Source organism: Crinia signifera, chromosome 4 (assembly GCF_055691185.1).
Source record: "Crinia signifera chromosome 4, ASM5569118v1, whole genome shotgun sequence".
NCBI classification, from domain to species: domain Eukaryota; kingdom Metazoa; phylum Chordata; class Amphibia; order Anura; family Myobatrachidae; genus Crinia; species Crinia signifera.
In genome coordinates, this window is record NC_139220.1 from 167,548,936 (window position 1) to 167,567,367 (window position 18,432).

The 18,432-nt window shown below is 42.3% G+C and overlaps 1 protein-coding gene across 5 annotated transcripts in view; it reads left to right on the forward strand.

Moving 5' to 3' along the window:
- ALG10 (ALG10 alpha-1,2-glucosyltransferase) overlaps positions 1-18,432 on the forward strand; it is an 82,341-nt gene that overhangs the window by 43,249 nt on the left and 20,660 nt on the right. For all 5 annotated transcript variants that reach the window (XM_083182926.1, XM_083182927.1, XM_083182928.1 and 2 more), the window contains exon 2: positions 9,331-9,520. In XM_083182926.1, coding sequence (XP_083039052.1) covers positions 9,356-9,520 — 165 coding nt within the window. In that variant the 5' untranslated portion in view covers positions 9,331-9,355. The remainder of the gene's footprint in view (positions 1-9,330; positions 9,521-18,432) is intronic.

Sequence of the window (18,432 nt, forward strand, 5' to 3'; positions counted from 1 at the left end):
GGAAACAGTGTGAGGATTCTATTAGAATCTACACACTGTCAGCGCAGCAGGGGCTGACAGAAGCGCATCCTGTCAGCTCCCTGTGCACAGAGAGAGACTGTCTGGGGGGAGATCATGGGGGACAGGCACTCTGTTATGGCGGCGGACATTTTATATAGGGCTTGCAAGTAGGGATGGCCATCGACCATCGATGATTCGAAATCATCGATGGTTCATGGCCGATGTCGAATACTTTTGCCATCGATGGGGGAGAACCAGATGGTTTCCCTCCATCGATGGAACAGCAAAACAATGTTTTGCTTTTTTTTTTTTTCAAAGTGCCAGGACATGGAGCATAGCTCCGCCCCCTGACACCCGCGAAGCCCTGCCCCTGTGTTTAGCACTATCGATGGCCTGTTGCAGAATTGCCATCGATGGCAATGGCAACGATGGCCATCCCTACTTGCGAGCTGAATTCTCTGTAGAAATAGCAGCTTGTGACAGGGCCTGCGGGCAAATCCAAGTGGTCCCAGAATGGAGGGGAGACACTTGGATTAGGATAATCTGCATACTGGGGGCGGATACAGGGGGTAGTTTGGCACCAAATCACCACAGACCCTGCTGTAGCTGGGACAGATGGTCTCTTCCCTCACTCTGCTTGGTGCTGTTTTGGAAGACGCTGGCTGCGGAGCTAAAACGCTGTATCCTGCAGAGTGATTGATTCTCCTGGGCATCGCTACCCCCCCACTATCCGGAGGAAGTGTCCGGAGGCTTCAGACCAGATAAATACTGGCTTTACATTGACTGAGTACTATACGCCTGTCATTTTGCACTGTGTGATTATTAATCATGACAGAAAGGCAGTCTGCAGCCTTGTGGAGGGAGCCCTTAACACATTTTTGCATGTGCAGAGTTTGTGCACTAGTATTAACCCCTGAACAGATGACTCAAGGGGATATGTGCCCTGTTTGTGCAGCTGTGAGACCCATGGGTGCTACAGCTCAGAGGGTAGAACAGACAGAACCAGCGTGGGCTGTGGTCCTAGGCAGGTCGGTCACTGCTTTAGTGCAGTTGTTGGATAAACAGAGGGATGAAATGGTGAAATCTCCTAGACCTATGTCATTCTCTCAACATTCTTCTGGCTCCTTTCCATTAACACAGGGAGAACCAGTTTTGCTGCAAGTGATGCAGGATACAGCTAAGAGTATCAACAGATTTAATGCACTTCTGGATAAGTTTGACAAAGATTCAGAAGTTGTTTCTAAACATTCTCACTCATCTCTCCCTGCTTTGGAAGATTCAGGGGAGGAGGGGGAGTGCTGTTATGATGTACCCTGGGAGCAGGGTGATAATATGTTGGTCCCCGGTGTGGAGGACTTAGTCTTGGCTGTCAAACAAGCTTTAAGCTTATCTGATAACAAAACTCCAGCAAAAGGGGTGTTTAAAAGACTGTTACTATCAGATGAAGGTTTGCAAGATGTGTTGGAGTGGGCTTGGAAACGCCCGATAAGAGACTCCAGATGCCTAAGAGGTTTTTGAACCTTTACCCTATGCCAGAGGAGCATCTAAATCTTTGGGAAAAGGTCCCTTTTGTTGACGCACTGGTAGCTAGATTATCAAAAGCTACTGTGCTTCCCGTTCAAGGGGTGCTGCATTTAAAGACCCTGTTGAGAAAAAGCTTGAAGGAAATCTTAAAGCAATTTTTTTAAGGTGCTGGGTTTACTCTTAGAACTATTATTGCTTCTGCATGGGTTTCTAAGGCCATGATCGTATGGGCAAATGCTATGTGTGCAATGGTACCTTCAGACCCAGGTGTCTTAATTCTGGCTGAAAAATTAAAGGCTGCAGCAGAGTATAATTTAGAGGCCGTAGAAGAGGCGCTCAAAATGGCTTCCAGAGTTTCTGCGGTCTCTGTGAATGCTAGGAGAGCTGTGGCTCAAGGCCTGGGAGGTGGACAATGAGTCCAAAAAGTCCTTAGAAGTGTTGGCTTTTAAAGTGTATCTCTTTTTTTTTTGGTTCCGAATTGGAGGACATTATTAAACAGGCTACAGGGGGGGGAAGTACTTTTCTGCCTGCCCCTGACGTTAAACATAACTCAAAATTCTCTGCCTTTCGGTCATCCTTACGTCCCTCCCCTAGAGGAGGTGCATCCCTTAAAGGACAATCCTACAGAGGAAAATTCTAGTCTGGAAAGGGGAAGGCCCCAAAGTCCCGCTTTGGTGCTTTCAATAAGAAACAGAGTGCCAAAGGTGAGGAAAAATCCTCAGCATGACAACCAGGAGACTCCCCTCTCTGTCCTCCGAGTGGGGTGTCGCCTCCTGCAATACCGGGACGCTTGGGCCTTATTGCAACAGGATCCTTGGGTCCTGGACGTAGTATCTCTCAGATACAAGATAAACTTGAGAGGTTTTCCACCAAAAAGGTTCTTACCCACACCATTACCAAAAGAGGCATGTCTCTGAAAAGCCCTTTTGGGGTCTACTCAGTCTCTTCAAGAAAAGGGTGTGGTGGTCCCTGTACCGTGGGAGGAGAGAAAGAAGGGGTTTTACTCCATGCTTTTCCTAGTACCCAAACCAGACGGATCTTTCAGACCCATTCTGAACTTAGTCATTCAATCTTCACCTGTGGGTGGATCATTTCAAAATGGAGTCCCTGAGGTTGGTTCTATTATGCCTGGACCAAGGAGAATTTTTGGTGTCAATGGACATCTAGGACGCATATTTACACATCCCCATATGCAGGGAACATCAGTCTTTACTACGCTTCGCAATAGGAGACTTACATTACCAGTTTCAGGCTCTACCCTTTGGACTGGCCACGGCCCCGAGGGTATTTACAAAAATCATGTCTGTGATGGCAGCCGTTCTCAGATTAAAAGGAATAATAGTGATTCCTTATTTGGACGATCCGGAAAAATTGCAGCAGGACTTGGCAGAGGCTATTCTGTTTTTACAGAATCACGGCTGGCTGCTAATTTTGCAGAAGTCCCAGTTGGTCCCTTCCCAGAGAATTCAGTTCCTGGGAGTCATTCTGGACACTCATTTACATCGGGTGTTTCTCCCGGAATCAAAGGCCAGGGACGTTTGTCAACTGTGGAATTGATTCTGGAATTTCCAGATCAGTCAGTTTGGAGAGGTTTGAAGTTGCTGGGCTAAATGGTAGCAACTTTCAAGACTCTTCAATACGCCAGGTTCCATTCTCGAGAGTTTCAATGGAACATATTGGCTTGTTGGTCGGGGAACCCAAAGACAATGAAGACAGAATCCTTAATACTGACATCAGAAATCAGGTCCTCACTGCTATGGTGGACAGAGGTGGACTTCTTTCAATGGGGCCGGTCTCTTCAGACATGGGACTGGCTGGTGGTCACCACCGATGCCAGTCTCCGGGGCTGGGGAGCTGTAGTTCTAGATTTGAGACTTCAGGGCCTGTGGTCCAAGGTGCAGAGTGAATTTACTTGTTCTATTGAACTGGTATTTCTAAACAATAATAAAGCAGGGTCCTACCCGTTTCAGACCCAGTTTTTTTCATCCACGGTTTTCTATGGGTTAAAACGGGTTCATTGTTGTGAAGGGACAAAAACTGCACTGAAATACCGTTTAAAGATATGCGGTGTGAAAGGGGTTTTAGCTGGCAGACCCGTTTTTTAGAAACGTTTTAAAATACCTGGTCAGAGCCAGTTTTGTGGTCTGAAAGCAGCATAAGCCCCATAGCCACTAGGGCCCAGATGTACTAAGCTTAAAATATGATAAAATGGAGAGTCATGGTGCCAGCCATGTCAGCTACTAACTGCCATGTCACATGTTTAAAAAATGAGTTAGGAGCAGATTGGCTGGTGGTTTATCATGCTCCATTTATCACTTTTCATGGCTTAGTATATCTTGCCCCCTATAAGATAGTAAAATATATTGCTTAGAAGGGCCCTTCTGGGGGATGTCTTTTAATGTTTTCCTTGTGTGCATTTCTGTACGTACGCTGGGTGTGAGCGGGCATGTCGATCTCCTAGTTCGCTGGGCCGTTTTCACCTAGCAGTGCGGGCGGGGGCAGCATCCATGGGGAAGCCCAGCATTTCATGGGCAATCCCATGGAGATTAGGCAGTGACGTGGGTGCCGGGGTGGGCAGCTGAAATCAACGATTGTCACCTGCCCGCCCTGTTCCCATACAGGGAGCACGCAAAGCTAACACATCAGAGAGTCTTAGTTTTGCATACACCTTCCAAATCATTCAATGGTTGGCGACCATCGAATAATTTGGACCCCACACCCAAGGCTGCGAATGGATGTTTATGCAAAACATATAGTAGTGGCTGTGCGAGCTGCGGACGACATTTTATCCACGCATAATGCTGCAGAATTCGGTATTATTCACCCCAGAATTCCTACTGTATGGGAAGAGGGGAAAATGTCATCCCTCTTGATACATGACAGGTCATAAATATCCACATGCCCTGTTTTGAGGTGTTCTTGTATAATGAATAACTTGCACAATGCTTCTCGCGAGTGTGGTTATTGCTGTATTTCTGACTGTGACTGAGGGTGGAATTCAATTGGTAAGGAAAAAAAAACCTTGCGTACCTCACATCCAAACATGGATTACCTGCTCCCAACACCATTGTATCCATTTAAAAAACATAGTCTTTCAGCTCCGGAAACCTTGCAATGCATGAATAAAAAAATTATACTCGCCTCTCCGGTGGTCTTGCTTCCATCTTCAGAGGGGGCTGCTGGGAGATGCACAGGGATGACAGGGGTATTGCACACACCAGAGGTCACTCACATGCAAACATATATATACACACACTTAACACTTTGAGTTCCAACGTTGCTGTGAGAGATGTGCAAATTATCTGCAAAAAATGCCAGCCTCACTCACAGCAACTTCAGTTAATTGACTTTCACTCCAATGTGTAAGTTGACAGTTAGGCTAGCGCATTATCCCCTTGCACATAACATCTTTATGGAGATAGATACCACTTCTCCAAGTTTATACATTTACCCCTAAATCTGTACACAAAGTGCTACAATGTAGTACTGTAGCAGCAGCTTTTTTTCAATACACTTGCTGTTCTGCCCCATATACAGCAGTGATTTGCAACCTTTTCAAACATGTTCACACTAAACAAGATTTCAAATTTGCCAGGGCACACAATTTTTTCATAAAATATTATATACAGTATATATACTCCTGTGTGCTGGCTTAATTGCGGCCATAGAGGGACACGCTTCCATATTTGGTGGACTTGCCCTTCTATCTAGCCTTTCTGGTATCCTTCCTCTTGAAAACGAATTCAGGTATCCCGCTAGCCCTAGACCCATGGTCGTTCCTTCTTGCTCATCCTTTCCCTGATTTTTAGACTCTTCCTTGAATAAATTGTTATCCCATATTTTGGTCAGGGCCAACTCCCTTATTGCTTAGATACTGGAAGTCCCCTGTTGCCCCCAGTCGGACCTGATTATCTTTGGTCCAAAGCTGCTATGGAAAGATTAATTACTACTTCCATGATTGTGCCCATAAATTAAAGGCTTTGTGTGGTCCTTGGCTCCTACATATGGCTCCCTTTTTTCCTACTATCCTATGAGTCTGTTTTTGATGCGTTTCTGGGTCTGGACTGAGTATTTTCATTGCCTCAGGCAGCTCCCAGGTCCCTCTTGAGACCAGGCCTTTTTTTCTTTGCTTCTCATTGTGAGTCTATAGTGTTTCTGAATATCTGTATTCTGTACTCTAATTCTGTACTCTAATTCTGCTCTCTAATTTATATGCGTGTTGCCATGACTTATTTGTACCTGTTTTTGTTCCCTTTTTCCTCTCTTAGTCTTGTTTTCCTCTTATCTTGTTTCTGTTCCCCTCCCCATTCCCTGTCTATGTAGTCCCTTATAGTTTACTTTCTTGTTTAGTCTTAAGGCCCCCATGCACTATGCGATTTGGATACGATTTCACCCGATTCTGATGAATCTGGCTGTGAAATCGGGCCAAATCTCACTTGTAGACAACCAGTTTGACCCGATGCGTGGGACTGTGCGCATTGGAATGGAGTCGGAAGGCTGCCCATAAGTTTTGCTAAAGCTTATGTGCAGCCCGGAGCCGCGCGGGGGATGCCGGCTAATAGAGAGCCGGGCGGAGCAGGCTGAGAGAGGTCTCAGCCAATCAGTGGCTGCCCATTCATCTGTATGGGCTTTTTTTTTTTTTTTTTTTTAAAGTGCTCTGCTCCTCCCGCGCTGCCCAGCAGCCATCGTCTTCTCCTGCTGGCACTCTGCGTCTGAGGGCAACAGCTTCCTAGCCTGCCCGGCTCCCTATGCTGCCTCCCCCTGTTCCCACTGCCTGGCTCTCTATTGGCCGGCATCCCCCACCCTGCACAGCTTCCTCCCCTGCCCGGCTCTCCACAACGGCTCCCCCCGCCCACCGGAAATGTGCACAACAGCTCCCTGGGGACTGCATATGATAAATCCATGAGATTTATCATAAACAAAACTTGGCACAGTTCCCAGGGAGCTGCAGGGGAAATCAGGTCCGACTTGTCCCTAGGACAAGTTGGACTAATGTATGGGAGGCCTTAACGTTCGAAAAAGAGAACCTAGCTTTTTGTTGTGTGTGTTGTGATCCTGTTTTGTATTGCTTCTCTTAGAAAATAAAGAGTTTAAAAATATGTAGATATTTATGCTTTCCATTAATTTGTATAAAAAGGTTTTGCTTGCATAGGAATATCTGTGGGAAACCTGTGCTTGGTGATGTCTCATGATATCTCTTGCCCGAGGACGGAGGGTTGACAAGCATACCCTCAAGTCTTCCTCCAATGATTGAAGCTGTGACCTGTTCTTGCCCTTCTTGGTGCTCATAGCAGAAAAGCCAGCTTCACATATATATATATGTGGAGAATGAAGCACTCCTACCAATCACCTTGAATTCTTGTCGGAAAGATAACCAGAATGAGGCCATATCTGTTGATGCATGCTTTAACTTCAGCCCTGTCATTTCATATTTCTGCCAGCTTATCATCTTCTGTAACACTTACTTTAGCTGACGCATACACATTTGGCACAAAGGGTTCTCTCGCCCAGTCAAAGGAAGATACATCAAGTGATGGGAAATATGTCTTAATATCGTAACTCAGCAGTGACAAACTTTGTAGAATAAAATTGACACGATTTTCTTGTCCCGTTGGCAACTTTTTTTGTTAGATCAAACATTTTCGGCTTTGTTCTTTTTTTTTTTTTTTTTTTATTCGGTCTCCCCACAATGTTACCATTTTGTCAGTGCAGGTAAGAAAATTGTCATTGTTTCCCTGCATACTCTTAAGTGTATTCAAGGCTTGGCAGATATGAGCTAGAAAGTCAACCATCACTATTCAGATCAGCCATCTCAGAGTTTTCAGAAGTAAAAAAATAAATACAAGTTCATATAATCTTAAAAGCAATCTCCGTCTACTGTTATGTTGAACACTCAACCTGTAAATGCAAATTCATGGAAAATACACCATAACACTATGGTAAAACACCAAACCATGGCTATATGTGCACCATGATATTAGATTTGTTTCACTGAAAATAATTACAATGTACAACCTGTGTTTTTGAAAGCTGTATTTTATTGCACAGTGCCTTAATAAAAACATAAAAAAAGCACTCGCCCTCTAGAAAGCCACCTCACATCTGTGTGCAGTATGATGTGTGTGTGTGTGTGTGAGCAGCATCCATGCGACAAATCTTTTCAGCCTCCCGAGCTAGAGGGAGCACCATCTGTGCAGATGCTGATGCATGATTCACAAGACAAATTATGAGAACTGAAATAAGTGTAGACCACATCAAAATGTCTTGGCCTTTTGTTGTTTCTGGAAGTGGTTTTCAAAATAGAAATTGTATAATGAATTCTTTATTACAAATAAACCTAGTGAATGCTGGGAGATGAGCTTTTCCAGTAATGTCAGTTGACTCCTCCAGGTGGATGGCAAAAAATATTGGATTCTTTAATCTTGTATTCACTGAATAATTGTGTTATCAGACATAGGGATTTTCATATTTCTCACCAAACATGATATTTACAATTTTACAGCATGCTGGTAAAATTACGTATGGCTTCTTGAGCTTTGTCGGCAAGTGTGATTTTAGACCACTGTTTAGCCTGGTGTTTTTTGTTCAGCTAGAAGCCTTTTAAAATATTCTATATTTTAATTATGAACTTTTCCTGCTGACCCCCCCCCCCCCCCAGTAATTCCACACAATGCTGCACACACCAACCCGCACAGTAATTATACACTTTGCCAGCCAACACCAACCCCTCTCCCTCAGTAATTACACACAATGACTGGCGGCACCCCTACCCAGTTATTTCCCACTGTCTGCTGACACCGCCCCAGTAATTTCACCGATTACTTCTGACACCCCTCCCCAGTAATTCTACACAAAGCTACCGATACAAATTCCCACACTGTTGGGATTAGTGTTGGCAGCATTGGGTGAAATAATGATGAAGGCTACTTAGACATTGTGTGTAATTACTTAGGGATGTGGGTATCAGCAAAGTAATTACTGTGGGACCCCCCCCCCCTAAATAATTACACACACTACCTTCCGACACCACCCTCATTAATTTCAACAATCAGCCTGTCAGCCACTCACCACCACCCCATCATGCCTACTAATTGCACACAAGTTTTTAACCACAGTGGGACATCAGACATAGTGGAGCTACTGCAGTGCCTTTATAGCTGAACTCTGTTAAAGAAAACATCGACATACCTGCTAAGTGGTCTGTACATAGACGGCAGACCGAGGAGCAGCAGCAGTACGCAGAAAGGTGCCGTGGCATGCGTGGTCATGCACCGTCCCACGGAAGCACCCAGTGCTGCTAGTTATGTACCCGTCAGCGACTGCCGTCTACTGACAGCAGCAGTAGCCACACATGAAATTTATCTGGCAGACAGCTAAGCAACACACCACCTGGTGTCACGGCACATTGATTGTAAATCGTTGATCTACAGACTCGCATACAATATACAAGTGTCACATAGCAGTCTCCTTATGCTTCCTAGTCACATTTGCTTTGTAAATGTTCGAAGCTTTAAAAAACCTGCAGCTGCTCGTAGGCTATAACATTTAGCCCCTATAACTTAAAAAGTGAAATCATGAACCTAATGAAATATTGCAGTAATGGATTAGCAGCTCTAAGTTGCATACATGAAATAAAGTGTAAGCATTTACTTGATATTCTGTGACCGTAGTCATCTCACAGAGCCACATGGCGCAATATAAAAGAGCTAACTGGAGACTGGCACGACAATCTTCCTGCAGCAGACATAATATTTTGTACAGTGTTCTTCACAATTTTGCATCTCTTACGGTTGTGTTCTTTTCCAGTGTTTATGCTCCTCGGGGACTAACCATGGACAAGTTGGAAGGTTATTACTTCTCTGCCCTATTCAGTGGTTGTTTTCTACTCTCCAGTTTACTGTTCTCTAAACTTAACCGAGAACAGAGGGATACGTACATGGATGAGATCTTCCACATCCCCCAAGCTCAGCACTATTGCCAAGGACACTTTAATCAGGTAAGTGTTGCACATAAATAGATGCAACTTGTCTTCTTACAAATACTATCAACTATGGCGAGGGCATGCTACAAATGGGTATTTTTAGGGGAGTTGTCACTTAATGTTTGTGCTATGTTACACACACGGTACAGAACCATATTTACTCCAGAATGTATCTGTCCCTTTTGTTGATCAAATGTGAGAGTTCTTTTTACTCATCAGAGATGACAACATGGAACAGTTTATCAAGTTTTTTTGGGGGGGGGGGGGGGGATTATAAGCACGTATTATTTATTTTATTTATTTATTTACAGTTTCTTATATAGCGCAGCAGATTCCGTTGCCCTTTACAATAGTAAACAGTGATAAAACAAACTGGGTAACAGACAGACTTGGGGGTTAGAGGGCCTCCCTTTCAATATGCTCTTTCTCCATCAACACTGTAAACCGTGTTTCTATGTAAAAAAAAATAATACATTTTTAGCTGTCCATCATGGATTTTGGACACCTTTATAAATAAGTGATTAATCCAAATGAGAAACTGGATGTTTTAAATTGGTCACCAGTATCACAGACATTTGTTCATATAATTAACACAAATTGGATATTAGTCTTTTGAGTCTTCTGGATAATCCTGTGTAATTACAAATTAATGGATAAGCTAATATTCCCTTTGATTGTGCCGGTGCAATATAAAAACTGTTTGAAGATCTATAATCTTTCTGAAAGGTTAATGATTGATCTGAAGTATAATGGCGAAGAGTAAATGTAGGAGATGACACAATGATAGCAAGCATAGACTCCATGTAACTATTTGACTAGCCAATTATCTGATAACCTCTCTGTGTATGCTTCAATGGTCACAAAGGAGCTCCTTGTTCACTACATCATATCTCTTCTCTGGAGAGGTCATCTTTTCTCCTTATTGTTTTAAATCCAACTGTCCTAGCTGAATCAGATACATGCCAAAATGTGATAGTCTGAGAGTTGCAGGCAGTGGAGAATCTTCAGTGAGGTAACCACTAAATTTAAATGAGCATTTTTTTAAGGCCAAACCAGGTTGATCTTGTCATAATTTTAATGGTACGGTTTAAATCTAGCATCTGTATTGCTTAAATCTCACTCCCAATGTTATTTCTATTACGTTTGGGTCAATAATAATAAATTTAATAATAGTAAAAATATTAATAGTAAAAATATTTCAATAATGTGTGGTAAAGGCCGGGATAGGTATGTCTTAATTTTAAAAGCAAAATACCTCTTCTGAATTAGACTTACAAAAGTAGGCTTCTTTGTTACCTAATTATTGTGATAATAAAGGGAAATTTTGCTTTAAATTGCATGTATTAATAAGCAAATTATATAAAACTTTTTCCTCTTTGGGTTTAATAAACCAACAAACCTCCTGGGTGTGGATTTACTAATGCTTCTAAAACAAACTATTGGTGGTGGTGTCCATAGCAACCAATCAGAATCTGTCCAAAGTCCAAAAAAGCAATTGACAGTTTTTACGTTTAATCTGGTTGCTACAGGCAGCATCTCAACTTTAGAAATTTTAATAAATCTATACCTTGGGCATTACTCATGCCCATAACATCTAAAGGGCAGAAATCCGAGCTGGATTAAGCCTTCGGGGGGCCTGGGGCACTTTAGAAATGGGGGAACCCCTCCTACTTGTCATTACTGGCCGCAAACTGCATTGGAGAATCAGGGCCGCCGACGGGGGTGCCCTGGGTACAGCTAGGACACAGAGGAGCTTGGCGCTCTGCAGGCTGCAGTGTGCGCTCCGGACCTGTCCGTGGTGGCTGAAGGAGCCGGAGGACAATGCCGCGACGTGGGTGATGGTAAGTAATTGTTATGGGCACCTTGATCAATGTTCAACTGCAGGAGGGGGGGGGATTAATTTAAACACAGAAACCACATGAAAAGCCTGTGTTTGTCCCTCTGTACCTTACTCTGTAGGAGCCCTGACAGACTCAGCACTGCCTCTGATTAAAAACCCTCCCATGACAAGGCAGCTGCTGCTGCTATCCTTCATGGGCATGAGAAGCATATGATGAGCTCCACTAAACAGAGCTCAGCACAAGCCTCTCAGCCTCTTACCTCTTGTACAAAGTCTCATGGGACTTCGTCAATTCCCAGTAATGCATTGCATACTTGTGCAGTCAGTGTGCCTTGACTCCTGATGCTCAGCACCATTAATCATTGCCACATTGGCAGATAGCTGAAGCTGCAGCATTACCCCACTCCCATGCGCAAAAACATTAGCTAAAAAAAATATATATATATATATATATATATATATATATATATATATATATATATATATATATATGTATGTATGTATGTGTATATATATATATATATATATATATATATATATATATATATATATATATATATATATATATGTAGATTAAGTGAGATGTGCGCCAAGAAATTCTTTAAACAGGTGATCCTCCACGAACGTCAGGTCCCATATAATGCAATCCCCTTTAAATATAATGGGTGTCAGCTTAGTCCAGGAACACTGGTGTGCTGTTCAAAGGGTAGTTTTGGAAAAAAGGTTTGGTTTGGACTGTAATAGCGACTTATTTGCACGTATCAAGTATACATGGGACAATAATTGTAAATAAGAGTAAACAATTTATTTTGCACAGAGAATAAAAGAGAGGTACAAAAAAATGTTTTTTTTTTTCTCAAAATATAAAAAATAAATAAATAAAAAAATACAATAAACCCTTTATAATTAACACTACGTGTCACTTCTCTCTTTATAATCCAACCACATACTATATTGTCACATCTAGAGGGTGAGCGCAAGGCTACCTACCTAATAATATATTACCATTTAGGAGCCTGGACCACTCCAGCCTGGCAGCCCCCTCGCTACATTTGGTATCTAGCGCTAGCACTCCCAATTGTTTTTTAAATACATGCCAACCACAGGGGGCCCAGGGGTACTGACCCCCCCTGTGCCCCCATTATAATCCAGCCCTGGCAAAAATCCTATACTTTCAATGGACAGTTGGAGGCTCAAATATAAAGCTATTTTTGGTTGGTACTGGACACAAAAAAGGTACTGTACCAGCTAAAAAGGTACAATTGGGGAGTATGCTTTACTATGAACCACATGTGTAACACTGGTGGGGAAGTGATAAACCCTAAGAACATTTTGTTCCTTATGATCCTGTTGACATTTTGAAAAAGATTAAGATGTTGTCAAGATAAATAATTTCACTGGGCTATGATATAGTCCAAATGGATGGAAAGTTTGTATAGTCATTGATTCATAGTTGCTACAGCCATGCCAAAAGTTTTGAGACTGAAACTAATATTGGTTTTCACAAAGTTTGCTGGTTTAGTGTTTAGACCCTTTTGGCAGATGTTACTATGGTATACTGAAATAAAATTACAAGAATTGTAAGTGTCAAAGGCTCACAATGACTCCAATTACATTACGTATTTGCAATGTTGACATTTCTTTTTCTGGACCTCTGCAATTCGCCCTGGCATGCTGTCATTCAATGTTCTGGGTCACATAATCACTGATGGCTGCCACTTTTTGCCTAATCAATGCTCAGTTTGTCAGATTTTGTGGATTTTTGTTTGTCTCTTAAGCATTGACCACAAGTTCTCAGTGGGAATTAAGGTCTGGAGAGTTTCCTATTTATGGACCCAAAATTTCGATGTTTTCTCACTTTTGCATTATGGCAAGGTGGTCCATCATGCCGGAATAGGCATTGTTTGTCACCACACTGTTCTTGGATGTTTGGGAGAAATTGCTTTTGGAGGTTGTTTTACCATTCAAATGGCTTTGTGCTTGGGTAAAATTGTGAGTGATCCCACTCCCTTGGCTGAGAAGCAACCCTACACCTAAATGATCTCAGGATGCTTTACTGTTGGCATGACAAAGTACTGATGGTAGCGCTCACCTTTCCTTCTCCAGACAAGCGTTTTTCCACATGCACCAAACAATTTGAAAGGGGATTCATCAGAGAAAATGACTTGAGCACCAGTCCTCAGCAGTCCAGTCCCTGTAACTTTTTGCAGAACATCAGTCTGTCACTGATTTAGTTTTCTAGTAAAGAAGTGGCTTCTTTGCTGCCCTTCTTAACACCAGGCAATTCTCAAAGTCTTTACCTCACACCTGCTTCTTGCCATGACTGAGCAAGCTCAGCACCGGTGGCAGTGTTAATTTCATAGATGAAAATTAAGACTATGGGCCAGATGCACTAAGCTTTAAAAGTGATGAAATGGAGAGTGATAAGCAGCCAGCCAATCAGCTCCTCTCTGACATTTTTCAAACACGGTCTGTTACATGTCAGATAGGAGCTGATTGGCTGGCTGTTTTTCACTCTGCATTTCATCACTTTTGAAGCTTAGTGCATCGGGCCCTAAAACTATTCATCGACAAAGGTTTTTATCTGTGACTAAAATGTGACAATAACGAAAATAGGAATTTTTTAATAATGAAATTGTTGATTAAATATTCGTCCATGTTGTCATGACTAAAATTGAATAGACAAAAATGCTGTATAATTTTCGTCAGGACACCACATTTTTTGAGTGATTGATTTTTGGGATTCTTTAAATAATAATCTTATATTTTGTTAACTTTTTTATCCATCCTGTCTGGCCCTAGATGTACTTACTTGAGCTGCAGCTGCGCAACAACTCTTAAACTGTCATTAAGGTGGCAATATATTGCTCAGCAATCATATTGCTCAGTGTCCAGTTTTCATCTGCGACCATAGATGGTTGCAGATGAAAATGTCACAGTGCCGGGAGAAGAGGCAGTGGAAATCGCTGGTCAGAGGAGCATGCTCCTCCGACCAGCGACCACTCAGGGGCTGAAAACGGGAGCGCGCACCCGGCGATTTATCGCTGGTGCACACTCCAATCACTGGCAATATGGTCGCTCAGCGACCATATTTCCAGCGATATTTGCTATAATCGCCCCCGTGTGTACACCGCTTAAGAATCACTCATTCAGTTTATGTAGCTAGCTAAACTTTAGCTAAATAGCTATATATTATAATATGCATCTTTACAGCTCCATTTTATTTTGCAGTAGACTAGTGCTGTACTACTTACTTGTATCAGGCAGGTTGGATTTTTCTTCAATTATTTAAATTAAAAAATTTATGAAGAAAAAATTGTATTGAATTGAGATTTACAAAAAATAAATGACCTGCTGTGATGGAAATAACGTTTTTATTGCACTTGTTTGATACCTAGATCACATAGTGAAAGGTATACAAAGTATTCAACAAAACCCATTACAGGGTAAATAACCTGCACAGCTATGACTAAATCAATGACGAAAATGTTCAAGATCCACTGACGAAATTAAAAAATTTGAGTAAAATGTCACATATAATTTCATCAAATTTTAGGAAAGTGACTAAAACTAAATTGAAAATCCCTGGCAAAATTAACACTGACTGGTGGTACCCAGATCCTGCAACTAACTTAACTTTAGGAGACAATTCTGGCTCTTGCTGGATGTTCTTGGGTGCCCTTTTTTTTACAACTGTTGAAGCTTTCTCCTAGAAGTTCTTGATCCGATCATTGGTAATTGAGATTCACACTTACTAGAAGCAATATCCTTGCCTGTGAAGTCCTTTTTGTGCAAAGCAATTATGACAGCATTTGTTTCCTTATTTATTGACAGTTTCTTATATAGCGCATACATATTACGCAGCGCTTTACAGATAATATTTGAACATTCACATCAGTTCCTGTTTCCTTGCAGGTAGCCATGGTTATCAGAGGAAGAACAATGTTTTCAAGCACTGTCCTTAAAGCTTCCAGTCAATCAGCATGACAGAGTGATCTCCAGCCTTGTCAACACTCTCACCTGTGTTGACAAGAGAATCACTGACATAATGTCAACTGTCAACACGGCTGAAATGCAGCAGACATTTTGTTTTTGGGATTAATTTAATTGTCATGGTAATGAGGGGACATTGCAATTCATCTGATCACTCTTTACAAAAATTTGCAGTATATGCAAATTGCCATAAAAAAACCTGAGGCAGCAGACTTGGTGACATTGAATTTCTTCTACGATCACCATGGCACAATTCATTTTATTAATTTATTAGTTAGATCAGTGGTTCCCAACCTGGGGTACTAGTACCCCTGGGGGTACTCTGCAGACCAGTTGGGGGTACTTGAAAATAATATTGGTAATGGAAGATGAAAAAAAGTCTTTTGATGGCAGAAGACTACCCACTGCTATGGAAAAGAACAATGTTGTGTCACTTATGGTTCTGTTTTCAGCGTCTCATTGTGCTTTTGCCTGACCAGCAATCCAACGGGAGCTACCCATGCTGCCCTCAGACATCAGCGATCATCTGCCCTGCACTGACACGGGTGGAAGAAGCAGTGGCATTAATCCTACAGGTGTTAGTGGGAACCCTGGAGACAATACACAACCAGCGGCCAGACATGGAAGGGCACGATTTCTGTCTGCTACTCCTTAATAAAAGGACATGCATAAGGATACGCATACCGCTCACTTCCACTCCACTCATAAGTACTATCCATATTTTAAATTGAGAGGAGGGGGTACTCATCAATGAATATCCTAATGAAGGGGTATGGGAGAGAAAAAAGGTTGGGAACCACTGAGTTATGAATATGAGCTATATACAGCCATGGCAAATGACACAAATAGTGTTGGATAATACTTGCCGATAATTCCCTTTCTTCCTAGAGCTCCCATGGCAGCCATTACTTTGGGATATCATCCCCTTCCTTGTAGTTAGACAGGCTACTTTTTTCACTGGTCCCTCCCCCTGAGGGTATAAATCCCTGCTCCTCCCTATCTTGTGGCATATTTTTCTGTCTCGTGGTAGTTAGCTGAGCAGTAGTGTTTGTTTTATTTCAAGAGCTCACCTCTAAATACAGGGTTCACTCTGGGAGTGAAGCTCCCGGGAGCGTGACCATCTGTGGGGTGCCTGTCCTTGACCGCAGCAGCACTTAAACAAAGGATCCGGTGTATTTTAAGTCAACATTTTTCATACCTTTCCTATGGATGCGGTAACTGTAACACAGCGGGCAGCATACTCTTGGTCACAGACTCTGCTGCTGGCATCCAAACCGGGCTTCATTTCAGCCTCCCGGCGGGACTACATCTACCAGAGGGCTGTGCGGTAGCCGCGATTTCCGGCGCTTCCGGCTGAAGAGACTGGAGCTGGTAGAACTACATTTCCCAGACACACCGCCATGTCTGTACGCTTCCGGCCACGGACTCTACAAATTGAGCTGTCTATTAAACCTGCCTTAGTTACTGCATGCTGAGGCAGTTGGCCAGTGTTTCTCTTGTTTGCAGACTTGGAATTCAAGGTAGGACCTCTGAAGAGATGTTACGTGTGCTGCATTTTGTGTGTGTGTGAGATATATCTATATATATATCTATATATATATATATAGATATACAGTATATATCTATATATATATATATATATATATATATATATCTTCTAAAATAGGATGTTGAGGTGCTGCTTGGACAGATCTGCCTCCCCCCCAACCCCCCCCCCCCATATGGATGATAGTGCCCCCTGTGAGGTGAGCCTGGCTTTGTTTTTGCTATACCTTATTAGAGTAGTTATTTATTTAAGTATAGTGATAGGCTTTTATTTTCTCTGATTCTTAGTGTGTCTGATAATTCAGATAAGAATATGGGAACTGAGAAGAAATCTGTAAAGAAGAGACCTATTAATATCAGCTGTATGGTTTATGACAAGATGTTTTCTGGATCACAAAAGAAGACTTTATGTAATGATTGTGAAGTTCAGCATGCACCTGTGACATATCAGCCTAAAATCTTGCTGGATCTTATGGAATGGATGAGGAAATCATTTGTGTCCAAGGAAGAATTCTTACAAATGCAAACCCCTAAGAGGTCCAGGGATCAAGTTGGGTTTGATGAGGAGGAGGCGGCGTCCTCTGATGAATTATTAGAGGAAGATAATGGGTCTTCGGAGAAATTAAAGAGGACACTAGATCTTTCTGTTTTGAGGCTGTTGAATGCATATTAAAGATTATATATAAAACAATTAATTTAAAGGATACAGTGGCATAGGTGGAAGGTACAGGTGTGTTATTTGAGGACAGATCCAAAAAGGGACGACATTTTCCTGTACATCAGGTTATGAAAGACTTAATTTCTAAAGAATGGGTTAATCTAGAAAAGAAGCAAGGGAAGTTGTTCCGTGTGGATCGTACAGTATGTATCCTGTGAAAGATGAGTTGTTTTTGAAATGGTGTGATTTACCAAAAGTAGATGCGGCCGTTGCTGAAATAACTTCCTGCACTACAGTTCCACTAGAAGATGGAGCTTCGTTCAAAGATCCTATGGATAGGAGAATGGAGAGCTCACTCAGGAAATTGCATTACTCCACAGCGGTATCCCTTAAAGCAGGCGTCTCTATTGCATCAGTTTCCAGAGGGTTAAGACGGTGGTATTCTACCCTACATACAGATATAGAGGAGAAGATTTCCAGACAATACATATTGAATAGTTCAGAAACCATTCAGAAAACAGTAGATTTTGTCTGTGAAGCTTCTTGGGATGTCACTACTTTTGAAGATCCATTGCGGCTGGAGTGGCTGCGCGTAGAGCCTTGTGGCTAAGGTCTTGGTTGGCTGACGCACATAAAAAAAAAAAAAGCTAGTTTCCTTACCGTTTAAAGGATCTTTTCTCTTTGGGTCCAAATTGCCTCAAGATAAGAAAAACAAGTTTCCGTTTCCAGCGTCGTCCAGACAGATGTTCAGGGAAGCTAAGTCCTATAGGCCTGGTAGAGCTTACAGCCAACATTGTTCAAGAAGGATACAGAATAGAGTTTCTGCAGGTAACCAGAAACGATTATTTTCTACAATCAAGGATGCCGAAGTCTCCTGTGGAAAGGAAGGAA